Below are 13,511 nucleotides of genomic sequence, written 5' to 3'. Positions count from 1 at the left end.
TGGGCGAATTTGGTATTGCAGCGCTGGACCAATTCTGGTCCGTTGACTATCATTGCGCACGTTCATGATGACACGTGAACGCTGTTTCATACGTGAACGTGTGCAATGATAGTCAACGGCACAGCACGTTCACGATTTAGCCCAATTCTTCCCAGAATGCACTCTGTTCCTACTCGGAAGGAGGAGTGAAATCGCCTCATGCGCTTTTGAGCAACTTAATGCAAGTGGATGAGAGGAGAAATCCGGTGCCGTCTCTATTCATATATACTCTAAGCTCTCAACCTGACCTCACACAGCCCAGTGGGCCCACCCACCTTGAACAACAGCCAATCTAACGCATTGTTGCTGCTTTACACACAATTGCACTTTTCAGCTGCATTCTCACAAACAATAAAAAAAAGTTTAGACACCATTTATTTCATTCGGATTAGTGGGGGAAATGTATGTGGAGCTAACATTTTTGGAGGGCCCGCTGGTGTCCAAGGGGCACGTGCCCAAAGTGCTCATATGGTAGATCCGGCCCTGTATTTAACACTTATTTTAACAAGTCTTTGGCACACCAGTGCTAGGTGCGTAGAAGACCAGACGGGGTCCAAACGTAGAAAAACTCCTGTCTTTAAATGCAGGAAAATACTTCTATTAGACATTCATCAGGTTATTTTTAAAGCAATCTGGGAACCCATTGGCAAAGACAAGAAACATGTTTTCCTTTCAATTTGCTACTGGGGACTCGTTCACTCTCCTTCAAGCCCTCCTCTTCTGGTGGTGCGCCATTGTTTTCATTCCCAATAACAACAAACCCTACACGTTGTAATGGGAGTTGCCGGCAGATTCAGCTTCGGAGCTCCCGTCGTCTGCCGATTACGCCATTTCAACTAAATGACCGCTTAATCACTATGAAGTGCGGCATCAACGGAAACCAGCCTGTAGTCATGCCCCGGTTGTTTGCAACGCCTCCGTACACGGCCCCCATAGAGCAGTGGAAACCAGCCTGTAGTCATGCCCCGGTTGTTTGCAACGCCTCCGTACACGGCCCCCATAGAGCAGTGGAAACCAGCCTGTAGTCATGCCCCGGTTGTTTGCAACGCCTCCGTACACGGCCCCCATAGAGCAGTGGAAACCAGCCTGTAGTCATGCCCCGGTTGTTTGCAACGCCTCCGTACACGGCCCCCATAGAGCAGTGGAAACCAGCCTGTAGTCATGCCCCGGTTGTTTGCAACGCCTCCGTACACGGCCCCCATAGAGCAGTGGAAACCAGCCTGTAGTCATGCCCCGGTTGTTTGCAACGCTCCGTACACGGCCCCCATAGAGCAGTGGAAACCAGCCTGTAGTCATGCCCCGGTTGTTTGCAACGCCTCCGTACACGGCCCCCATAGAGCAGTGGTTCCCAAACTTTTTCATGCCAAGGACCCCCAAATTGACACTAATTAGCCCACGGACCCCCCATTTGAAAATATATGCCAGGGACCCCTCCATAAGAGAAGATTTTTATAGCAGTGATTTTTAACCCCCAGTTTGACATGCATTAGTCTATGGATATATAGCATTTATATCTCTGGGACCCCCAATTTATAATATAAAATCAATGCTAATTTAACTCTGAGAGCGTACAAATGGAACCAAATGGACCCGTTAGGGTCCATTTGGTTCCATTTGTACACTCTCTGAGTTACAGACCCTTAAGGGTCCATTTCGTTAAAAATTATCATCTAGCTGGGTCCCCCCTGGAACTCCCTCAAGTACCCCTGGGGGTCCCCGGACCCCACTTTGGGAACCACTGCCATAGAGGACCAGTTAAAGAGGGATCTAAAAAGCCCCGTAACTATGAAACTACGGGCGCTGTAGATGACAGAGGATGAAACATCCGATGTTTGGATGTGATTTGTGATTTTTCACCCGCTGACGATCAACATATTACCGTTTCTGGTGAAAGATAAACATTATGAGCTAATGCTAACATTACCCGTTTCTTCTAACATCCCTCCGTTAGGCCGGTAGACCGGAGGTAATATCCCTCCGTTAGGCCGGTAGACCGGAGGTAAATAACTAAAATGTCGTCAAATCCATTGGCAGGGTTGAACTACCCCCTCAGACCACAAGGTGGCGGTCAAAGAGTTTAAATGTGGTAAAAAAAAAAGTGATTTCTTTATGGATGTTTTTGGGTAGAACTTTTGATTTATTGAAGAGGTGAGGTTTGAAACCACACTGTGGGACTCTGTTTTTACTTTCAAGTTTTGCAAGAGTGATTGATTCAACAAATGGGTTCATTCAGATCAGAGAATGAGGTTTAGTGTTTTAGCAAAACCGTAGATTAATTTACTGCTGTAGCCCTATTTCTTGACTGCTTTCTGGGAAAGCACACAGTTCCCGGCAAGGAAGGTTAGACTGCCTAGAATGGCTAGACCCAGGAGGGTCTGGAACATGTTGAGGTACATCCAATACATGTACATTAGGCCCAGCATGGCTGAATGTAATATATGGAACAGAACAGAGCTCGGAGAGAAGCTGAAGTTGGAAACGTTGACCCCGAGTTTAAACCACAGAAGGAGCAGCAGTAGAAATGTAGAGAGGGTAAGAGCAGTGAAGGCGTCGGACATCATCCTAGGAGCCTTCTTCTCCGGCTCCCTGAACAGATGTTGGATCTCTGGTTTGGGCATGTAAAGGGACTTAGGCTGCATGGTGGTGGGGGCCTCCTCTCTGGGAAACGTCAGATCAACATCGGCCACATTCCACAAAATGGGATTCGTCAGGGTCACGTCCCCAACAATGAGATGGAGAGAGTAGGTGCCAGACTCCAAATCGGCTATGTCCAGCTCAAGTTTGTAAAGTTTCTTACTGTCTGGCACAGCCACAAACACAACCTCTTGGTCGGTTTTCTGATTACGCAACATCACAAAGGTCTGGTGAGGCATGAGCTTGGCTCCTGTGTTAACATCAGTCAGCTGGAAGGTCACGGCAAACCTTTGGCAGCTGTCTGCTTTCACAGAGATCTTGGCTTTATTAGGATAGTCCACCTTGGTAGTCTTTGTACCAATGCTCCGGTCCTTATCCACCACAGAAAGATCAACATTGTTAATGGCCACCTTGGTGGACACCTTTACTTTCAGCTCAACGCGATTGGCAACCATTCTGTCATCTCCAGTCACAGCGACAGTGAGCTGGTAGTATCCACTGCCTGGTTGGCTCGACATGAAGTTCATTTCAAAAACACCATCTCTAAGGGCGAAAGGTGTTTGGCTTATTATGACACTCTTGGAGGCCACGGCATAAGCGGATTCCGCCTGCACATTGGCTGAGGCCAGGGGCTGAGAAAGGACATTGGTAACAAGGAGCTGCAATGTCGGTTGGCTGTGGGAGACTGTAGCCAGGCCCTGGACAGTGACAATAACTGGAACATGGAAGCGGTTGTTAGAGAAGACGGCGGCAGCACTCGCCACACTGAAAGCCTCGGCCAGAGAGTCCCAGGACTTCTTCCTAAAGATTGAGTTGACCAGCCGGACAACCTGGTCTTCCTTTAGAGGGGGCTCTATATCCACATGGTCTGACAGTGAATAAGCACCCGTCACAAACAGGGCGGTTGCCTCCAGTCCCTCTTCAAACTGGAGGTAGACGCCACCCAGATCGTCCAAACGAGCCGTCAGATCCTCGACCCCTCGATCCAGTATTCCTCCAAGCTCTGCATCCTGCTGTGAGAGGCGGGCTGCTGTTTGCAGGGCTATTATTTTGTCCATTACGTTGTCCTCGTTGAGGCAGCCTGCCAAGGCACCGACTGCTTCCTGAGAGGCCAGAGGAAGTCCCAGGGAGCTGAGCGCACTCACAGCGCGGTGGATCCGAGTCACTGTCGAGTCATCACTAACTGCTGCCAAGAGGATGTTGTGGCTGTCATTGGACACGGAGATCTCACATCCCGACAGGGCTCGACTGGCCTCGGCAGCGAAGAAGAGAGAATCGAGACTCAAAGGGTCAAGCTGGGATTTAAGGAACTGGCATGCCTCACTTTGATTAGGAACAGAGACTCCAAGTTTGGTCAGACCAACAATAGAGTAGTACGCTGATTCTAGGTCTGTGAAAGGTTGACTCAGTAGGTTTTGCAGTCTCCCCACGTCAGACAAAGACAGATAATGAGATGTTGAGAGAGCCTTGGCTCCAACTGCCAGGGTGAGAAAACATAAGCCTAAAACTCTATAAAGCACCATTGCTGTATTGTATATACAAGCTGGATCATCTGGAATAACACCAGACTGCTACTGAAGGCCGGTTTTAAGCAGAGTGACACACTGACGCCCGCATCATCACTATGACGTCACTGTGATACCAGCTATGCTCAAATGTGGCAGGGCAATTAACCAAACATAATATATAGAAACCCATTTAGAACCAATAAGTTATAACCAACGTATAATTGAATAATCGAGAAGAAAGGTTTATTTTCTATATACAGCTTTTGTCCCCACACGCCTCATATTTTCCATTGACAATGAAAGGAGAAATTAGGTCATATGTGCCTCAAATGAGACGTAAATTTGTGGCAATACAAACATTAAATGCCATTGACAATGAAGGGAAATTTTACATCATGTAGACAAGGAAATCGGCTAACCAATCACATAAATCCAGTTGTTCATGAGATGATGTATGATGATGTATAATGATAATAGTGACCCTCACAAGGGCTAGCGCCCCTTAAAAATCACACCTGTATGAAGTGAGGGGCACTCTTTTCATCGTACATCATCATGACGTAACATGTCGATTTGTCAACATCAATCTGTTGTGAAGACACCTTCACAACAGATTGATGTATAGCTGGTGCATGAGACTTATTGACTGATGCAAGCTCACAATGCATTTCCAATGGGAGTCACATGGTTTGACACAACATTTGTGTTATATGAGGGGGTGGGGGGCAGTCGAAACACAGCCGAAAGCCGTACAACACAAATGTTGTGTCAAACCATGTGACTTCCATTGGAAATGCATTGGGGCAAGATGTAAACAAACCCTTTCCTTTTTTTACATCTAGCATGCATCAATGTTGTATGCTAGATCGAAAGGTGTGAGTCAGGCCAGTGTGTATGCCTATGGCCTCACTCACACCTTTCGATCTAGCATACAACATTGATGCATGCTTGTTGTATGAATGTTGTGTAGTGTCATGGTCGCCCCAATGCATTTCCAATGGAAATCACATGGTTTGTAGTCCACATTTTGGACTACAAGCTGTTGTATGGCTTTCGGCTGTGTTTCGACTGCGCCCCTCCCCCTCATACAACACAAATGTTGTGTCAAACCATGTGACTCTCATTGGAAATGCATTGGGGCAAGCTGTGTCACACCCTTTGTATACAACAAGCATACAGCAATCTGTTGCGACCGTGTGAGTGAGGCCTAAGGCTGAGCTCACACCTTTAATGCAATTCTCGTGCTCGTTGGATCAATGCTATGTAGTATCATGGCCGCCCAATGCATTTCCAATGGAGGTCACATGGTTTGACACAACATTGTGTTGTGTGAGGGGGAGGGGCGCATTCGACTGCGCCCCTCCCCCTCAAAACGTGTCGCAGCGCGACGCGTTTTGAGCTTGTAGATCAGCTATTTTTGCTATTTGAATTGAAAACTATTTTTTGCTATTTTTGAATTAGAATCCTGAAAAGTAACCTTTTTTATTGAATTTCAAATGCATTTATAGTTATAGTTATGTTAACTTTATGAACTGTTAACAACTACATTGGACACAAAAAGACAATAACATTTTAATACTAGTCATTAAGTACTAGCCATTTAATACTAGTCATGAAGTAATTAAAGCGGCTTTAGAATTGTAACAGCTGAAATCAATACTATATCAGTATTCTGATATTAACCTGTGGGCCGCATTAAGTGAAGGTGGGGGCCGCATGTGGCCCCCGGGCCGCCAGTTGCCCAGCCCTGGTCTGGAGCTTGCAAACCCCTGGAGCAGTCAGCGCCACATTTCCAGTAGGCAGTGTGCACACATTGGCTACAGTGGAGAAAGTACAGGCGCTGCCATTCTACTTTTGGCTGAGGAAGCACCTGGTCCCTGTTTCAATAGGAAATGTATTAAGATACCGTGGCTGTGGAAAGCCATTACAGTGATGGAAAAGGTACTTTCATGTTTTACTTAAGTAAAAATATCAATACTGCAATATAGAAATACTGAGTTACAATTAAAAGTCGGGAATTAAAAATGTACTTGAAGGGGCATTACACTCATTTTCAACATTTTACTATGTCATTAATTATACCTTAGAGCTGTTGTGTGGAAATAAAAAGGTCCCCCCATTCTGTGTTTCCTAGAACTGGAGGTCTGAAAAAAAAATCATTAACATGGTGAAGTACATCTTGATGATGTCATCAAGATGTGATTCACCATGTTAATGTTTCTTCTTTTTGAGTGGTGTAAACCACTCCTACAACTGGCTTTGTTAGTTTGTCTGTCTGTCTGTTCGTACCAAAAAATGAGCATGGTTGCTATGGTCACCCAGTTCACACGGGTGTGATTTCATTACGTCAGACATTACGTCAGACCACAGCTGATCAGTCTATATAAGACCTTACACCACTCAGTTCACACGGGTGTGATTTTTTTTCCTGTGTTCTAGGAAACACAGAATGGGGGGACGTTTTGTATGATTTCCACACAACAGCTCTAAGGTATATTAATGACATAGTAAAATGTTGAAAATGAGTGGAATTCCCCTTTAAGTAAAAGTATAGGCATCAAATTGTACTTAAAAGTACCAAAAGTAAAAGTAGTCATTATGCTGCTGCAGAATGTTTCTGTAAAATCTACAATGTAATTTTCAAATAAGTGTAGTTGGAGTAAAAGTAGCCTACAGTATTTATTTAGCTCTGAGATGTAGTGGAGTAGAAGTATTGGAAATGTTATACTCAAGTAAAGTACAAATACCTCCAAATTATAATTAAGTACAGTACTTAAGTAAATGTACTTAGTTACTTTTCACCACTGCATTTCAGGTGGGGTACAATATAGAATATATGAAATTAATGCGAGAGCATATCTTCAGCAGCAGTGTCCAATGTGCAAAAGAAGTAGAAGGCATACAGTAAGCTGCTCAGCTGCCATGACTTAAAGGACCTGTCCCATCTGGTGTAAACATCAGTGGTTCTCAAAGAGGGGTCCGGGGACCCCCAGGGGTCCTTGAAGGTGTTCCAGGGGGTCCCAGCAGCATTAGTTTACATGCTGTAGTGTAGCATCAAAAATCAATTTAACCACTTCAACCCTAATTTATAGGCCTACTTCAGTTTTTTTCCCCCCCTGGCACGTCCATACTCCCCCTGGCACGTCCATACCGGGACGGGCCTCTCGGGGCGGGTAGAGCCGCCATGGTCCTCTTTTCCTCCAGTTAGCCATGTCTCGTAAGGCTGTGTGTGTGGTTCCCAAACTTTTTCATGTCAAGGACCCCCAAATTGACACGAATTAGCCCGCGGAGCCCCATTTGAAAGGATATGCCAGGGACCCCCATAAGAGAAGATTTTTACGGCTCTAGCAGTGATTCTCGACCCGTTTAATTTCAAGGACCCCCCCCCAGCTTGACATGCATTAGTCTACAGACCCCCATTAAATGGCATTTCTATCTCTGGGGACCCGCTTTATATTGTAAAATCAATGTTAATTTAACTCTGAGAGTGTACAAATTTGTACACTCTCTGAGTTACAGACCCATAATGGTCCATTTGGTTCCAAACTATCATTTAGCTGGGGACCCCCTGGAACTCCCTCAGGTACCCCTGGGGGTCCCCGGACCCCACTTTGGGAACCACTGTCTGGGAAACTGGAGCACTGCTCCTGGCCATGTTCCTGTTGCCATTGTCATGATTAGAATGCCAAGAGAGAAAGCCACACAAGCCTAACAGGATCTGACAACGCTGCCACCACGTGGACAAAACAGGAAGCTCACACCACCATGACCTGGAGGAGAGTCCTGTCCTTACTCTATGGTCCTTACTGTGATTGGTCTTTGCGTCCATCATTCTTCTTTAGCTCATCTCCCCCTCACTCTACAGTCTACACTCGCGTGATTTCTTTCTACGTACGCTTTAAGACATAGACGCGCCCAGAGGGCGGGTCTATGTCTTAAAGCGTACGTAGAAAGAAATCACGCTCTACACTCGGAACCATAGATATATATAAACTCTAGATAGCTCACCCGCGCTGTTGGCCAATGGAGAGTGACGTCGTTACGTGGCGGCCATCTTACCTCAGGACACATAACATTGTGTCTATGGGGCATGTACTCTTAAATGACCATAACTTGCTCAATTTTCAACCGATTTTCAAACGGTTTGGTTTGTTATAAACGTCAGAGACGTCCGCATACTTATATGCTTTTATACGACGTTCATATAAAAAAATAAATTAAGCAGATAAGTGTCCTGAATCATAGCCACGTTGACAACGTTTGTAATAAACCAACCCGTTTGTAAATCCGTCAAGATTTGAGCGAGTTATGACTGTTTCTGTTTGAGCTGCCATTGAACATACTGTACTGTAGCCCCGAAGTAAGATGGCTGCCGGGTGAACGACGTCAGAAACTCCGCCTTGAGCCATCTAGTGTTTATATATATCTATGCTCGGAACTGCTCTCCTAGCCTGGTTAACCACGCCCCCTTAAAAACATTTTCATTCCATGCTCACAGAATGGAATGTGTTTTCAAGGGGGAGTGGTCACTCAGGGTACTGCTGTTGCACTCCTTTTGCCGTCTGTATAGGCTGAAACTTTGGTCTGTGCCTCACTGCCTCCAGAATTAACCAAGCACATCTTGTTACAGACTATATAGGTAAGTGCGGTACACAGCAGAGCACACACACAGGTTTGTATGTGTATCTAGTAGGCTACTGTATGTTTAACTTGAACTGTCTCAGTCTCTGTCGGTCTGTTTGTACTGGATGAATAATAAACAGTTATTAGTCCTTACCCAGTGAGCTGTGACTGACTGATTGCTTAAATAGGGCTGAAGTGGTTAATGCATGTTTATTTGTAATAATAATCCAAATCTACAAAGTAACTAAAGTTTTCAAATATTTGTAGTGGAGTAAAAAGTACAATGTTTGCCTGTGAGATATAAAAAAGTATTAGTAAAATGATTGAAAATAGGAAATTCTCAAGGAAAGTTAAAAAAGAAATCAATAAAAATACCTCATAATTTGTACTTAAAGTACTTGAGTAAATGTACTTTGTTACTTTACAGTTTACACCACTGGGCTCTTGCTGTCTGTCACATAGCCCTGGTCCAGTGCTTACAGCGAGTTTTTTGATGAATTGAACAAGGTGGACCCTCTTGTAAACAAGTGTAATGCTTAATTGGGTCGTCCACTCACAGTTAACAGTCTTTGTATTGAGTTTGTCGTCAAGTTAGGACATACTTCGCTCCGCCCTCTCTGAAGGCAGGGCCAGAGTTCATGTTTTGGCCCTTTCTTTGGATTCTGTCTGTGGGTCTGTGCCTGGTTAGTCTGTGCCTTATACTTAAACTACTACACTGATCAGCATTGCCCACTTTATATTTTGGCCTACAAGTCTGGAACACTAACTGTTTCTCTGGATTCATTGGTTCATCAATAATGCAACTTCCCATATATGCAATGCCCATTATTGCCCACATTACAATACATTACACTACTCCTGTACAGTTTGTCAAACGCACACAAATTGCCACACATGACATTATAAGTTATAATCGTGTTTCTTTTTTTGTCTTTTTTTTTTATCTAATGATTTTTGTGGAAACAATGTTCTCGAACAAAACATGTCAACATGTCAAACATGACTTTGTTTTCCTAACTTGATTTATCTGAACCCCCAATACAGAAATTCCATTGAAATATGCAGTGGGCTCTCATGGTGGCAGGACTGACTTCTGGATTGACCAACATGCTACTACTACGTGCAGCTTGTAAGAGGAAATTGTTTTTTCCATTTGCTCCCATCCTATTGTTTTTGACCTTCACCCACCCGGTTGCCTATGGTGGGAAAGTCCTGGTCTTTCCGCATGATGGCAGCCACTGGGTGAACATGAAGGTGCTTGTTAAGGAGTTGCATTCAAGGGGCCACAGTGTAACAGTAGTGCGAGCGCCGGACAGCTGGTACATCAGCGAGACCTCTCCCTTCTACACTTCAATCACCGTGGATGCCGCTGGGGGCGCCGACGAGGATTTCTTTCGTTCCTTCATCTCCGAAGTTATCCATATAAAGAGAGGAGTGGCTAGCTGGCCAGCGTGGACGGCGCGATTTGCTTTGGACATGGAGTTAAAGGAAAAGTTTTCGGAAATGCACAGGAAGGTCTGTGAGATGGTGGTGAAGATGTTAGAGAATAAGGAGTTTGTGCGGTCTCTTAGAGACGTTAAATATGACGTCGTTTTGACCGACCCTGCTAATGGGGGAGGAGTGATCCTGGCACACTTCTTAAAATTGCCACTAGTGTTCAACGTTAGATGGACTGTCCACGGTGAGGCCCATTTTGCGATCGCCCCATCCCCACTTTCATATGTTCCATTTCCGGTTTCGGAATTAACAGATAACATGACTTTTTCAGAACGGGTAAAAAATGTCTTTGTTTATGCTATGAGAATGTATTTATACAAACAGGTAGTGGGGGCCCATTATTCTATATTATGTGGCCGCTACTTTGGTCCCGATGTAGACTACTTTTCTCTGTTTCAAGCAGCAGACCTGTGGCTGATGAGAGTTGACTTTGTGTTTGAGTTCCCTCGCCCCACCATGCCTAATGTTGTCTATATGGGTGGGTTCCAGTGTAAACCTGCCATACCTCTTCCTCAAGACCTGGAGGACTTTGTCCAGAGTTCTGGGGAACATGGAGTCATCATCATGTCTTTGGGGACTCTAGTTGAAGAACTTCCCCATGACTTAGCAGATGAGATAGCTGCAGCTTTTGCCCAACTACCTCAGAAAGTCATCTGGAGGCATAAGGGTGACCGGCCAGCTACTCTGGGCAACAACACTTTACTGGTTGACTGGATGCCACAGAATGACCTGTTAGGACATGCAAAGACTAAAGTGTTTATATCACATGGGGGAACAAATGGTATTTATGAAGCTATATATCATGGCACTCCAATTGTAGGCATTCCGATTGTGTTTGACCAAGCAGACAACCTCTCCAGGATAAAAGCAAAGGGCGTGGCAAAGGTTGTGGATATTTCCATGTTAGATCAGAACCTTTTTGGGAATATCCTGCAGGAGGTTCTCCATGAGCCTTCCTACAGGACGAACATGCAGAGACTCTCCAGGCTGCACAGAGACACACCAATGAAGCCAATGGACAGCGCCATCTTCTGGATAGAGTTTGTTATGAGACACAAAGGAGCTGCTCACCTCCGCACAGACTCCTACAAAATGCCCTGGTACTCTTACCACTCTGTTGATGTCATGTTGTTTTTACTAACAGTGGCACTTCTTATTGTGATTATATTTGCTGCTTTTATCAAGTGTGTATGTTTCAGGGTATGTTATAGAAGAAAGATTAAGTCGGACTAAATGTGGGATGTTTCAAGGCTGCAAGTGGCCATAGATTATATATATAATCTTTATTTCAGACAGTAGTCCATATCACATAAGATCAACGTACAAAAAACAAAAAGACAAACAACATGGGAAAAGGATAAAAGCGAGCAATTCATACAATACAAGTACAGTAGTGCATATAAAACATACAGACCTACCTAATCAGCAGCAGGCTGCTGAGCCAGTGCTTACGCAGCCTGGACGTGACCCGGTAAAAGCTCTTCATAGGGTTCGTTAGTGCCACTATGATGCTGTTACAAGACACCTCCAGACGTTGCATAAAATTGTACATACGTTTTCTTAACAAAGCATCACATGTGGGCACACCAACAGAAGTAAACAACTGACTGGCACTGTGCCACCTAGGAACATGTAGCAGTAACCTCATGGCATCGTGGCCACTCTGAGCCGTTGCATGTTTTTTGAGTGGTGTAAACCACTCCTACAACTGGCTTTTTTGTGCAGAAAAAAGGAGCATGGTTGCTATGTTCACCCTGTTGTAATGACGTAATGAAATCACACCCGGGTGAACAGGGTGAACATAGCAACCATGCTCATTTTTTCTGCACAAACAAAGCCAGGTAATGAAATCACACCCGGGTGTGATTTCATTACGTCAGACATGATTTCATTACGTCAGACAGACCTTACACCACTCAGTTCACACGGGTGTGATTTGTATTCTGTACGAGGACCATAGATGGGCTGTGTACAGAGGGGTGACATACAATCTAAACAGGGCACATTTTACATCTACTGAGCACAAAGAACATTTTCTTAAAAGCATATTGGCCTGAGCATATATTTTGCGACACTGTCGCTGAATGTCACTGTCATCCCTGAGATCCTCAGAGAGGATATGTCCAAGGTATTTTAATTCCTTGGACACAGCTATAGAGTGGCATCTGAGAGACAGAATGCTGGAAAGGTGGATTTCCTGTCCTCTCTAGATCGAACAATCATAATACAACTTGTTTTGGCATTATAAGTAATATCATGCTCTTTGCCATACTGTGAGCATATTTTCATTAACTGTTGTAACCCTGCAGTATATGGGCTAAGTATAACCAGATAATCTGCGTACATGAGATGATTAATAACACTTTCCCCAACTGTTGTGTAGAGCCCTAGCATTTGTACCTCTTCGAATATATGGCACTAGCTTTTCTACAAAACATTGAGAACATAATGATTTGTTTACCATTTATTTCTCAGAAAGCACTGCTCATCTCTGCCTAAAGTCTTACAGAACACCGGCACAGGCACTGCTACCATTGTTGAGATTATTGTATTTTTGAGGGGCACAAGCCCCTCCTATATTCAGCTATAGTGTAGATTTTCGTCTTACACAAATATTAAATTCCCATTGACAATGAATGGAGAATTAACATCATCATGTAGACGAGCAAATCTGCTATTTTTGTCCTACACAAAGCTTAAATTCCCATTGACAATGAATGGATGATGTATGATGATAAGAGCGCCCCTCACTTCACACGGGTGTGATTTTTTGAAAAAGCGTAATTGTGATAATTATTGTTCACTTTCGCTGCTTTAGTCAATTCATGTGCAATCTGAGAATCCCATCACGGGACAGCGCCCCCCCTGTCTTTCCTTGAAATCAACAGTCTGTCTTGAGAGACTAATTCATGTGTTATGTTGCATTTACAAATAAATATATATTTACATGTATTAAATCAATGATAACAGACAGTTAGATCTCTATTCCTGGTAAACCATACTGTGTATGTGAATTTTCTAACAGCTACTGCACTTGCTGTTTTAACTTAGTTATTTTCCCTGCTGGCAACATTACAGTTAATCCATCCGGCATTGATCAGTCTACTGCTCAGACTGAAGACATTAAGAGAGACGCATGAGGCAGGCAGGGCACTGCACCAGGCAGGCAGGGCACTGCACCAGGCAGGCAGGGCACTGCACCAGGCAGGG

At 44.4% G+C, this 13,511-nt stretch overlaps 2 protein-coding genes across 2 annotated transcripts; one reads left to right on the top strand and one right to left on the bottom strand.

The window, feature by feature from the left end:
- Nucleotides 1–2,330: 2,330 nt before the first annotated feature.
- LOC306919859 (dolichyl-diphosphooligosaccharide--protein glycosyltransferase subunit 2-like) lies at nucleotides 2,331–4,196 on the bottom strand (the record flags this gene model as incomplete). The annotated part of the gene is made up of 1 exon (XM_079496408.1): nucleotides 2,331–4,196. The coding sequence occupies one exon, from the start codon at nucleotides 4,194–4,196 to the stop codon at nucleotides 2,331–2,333; it is 1,866 nt and encodes a 621-aa protein (XP_079352534.1).
- Nucleotides 4,197–9,911: 5,715 nt separating this feature from the next.
- Nucleotides 9,912–11,565, top strand: LOC306919858 (UDP-glucuronosyltransferase 2C1-like; the record flags this gene model as incomplete). Its single annotated transcript, XM_079496407.1, has 1 exon — nucleotides 9,912–11,565. One exon carries the CDS (start codon nucleotides 9,912–9,914, stop codon nucleotides 11,532–11,534), a length of 1,623 nt encoding a protein of 540 aa, XP_079352533.1. The 3' UTR covers nucleotides 11,535–11,565.
- Nucleotides 11,566–13,511: the final 1,946 nt, after the last annotated feature.

The sequence above is a fragment of the Electrona antarctica genome, assembly GCF_951216825.1.
Source record: "Electrona antarctica genome assembly, chromosome: 3".
Taxonomy (NCBI): domain Eukaryota; kingdom Metazoa; phylum Chordata; class Actinopteri; order Myctophiformes; family Myctophidae; genus Electrona; species Electrona antarctica.
The sequence above is the reverse complement of the archived record's forward strand: the minus strand, read 5'-3'. Positions and strand labels throughout refer to the sequence as shown.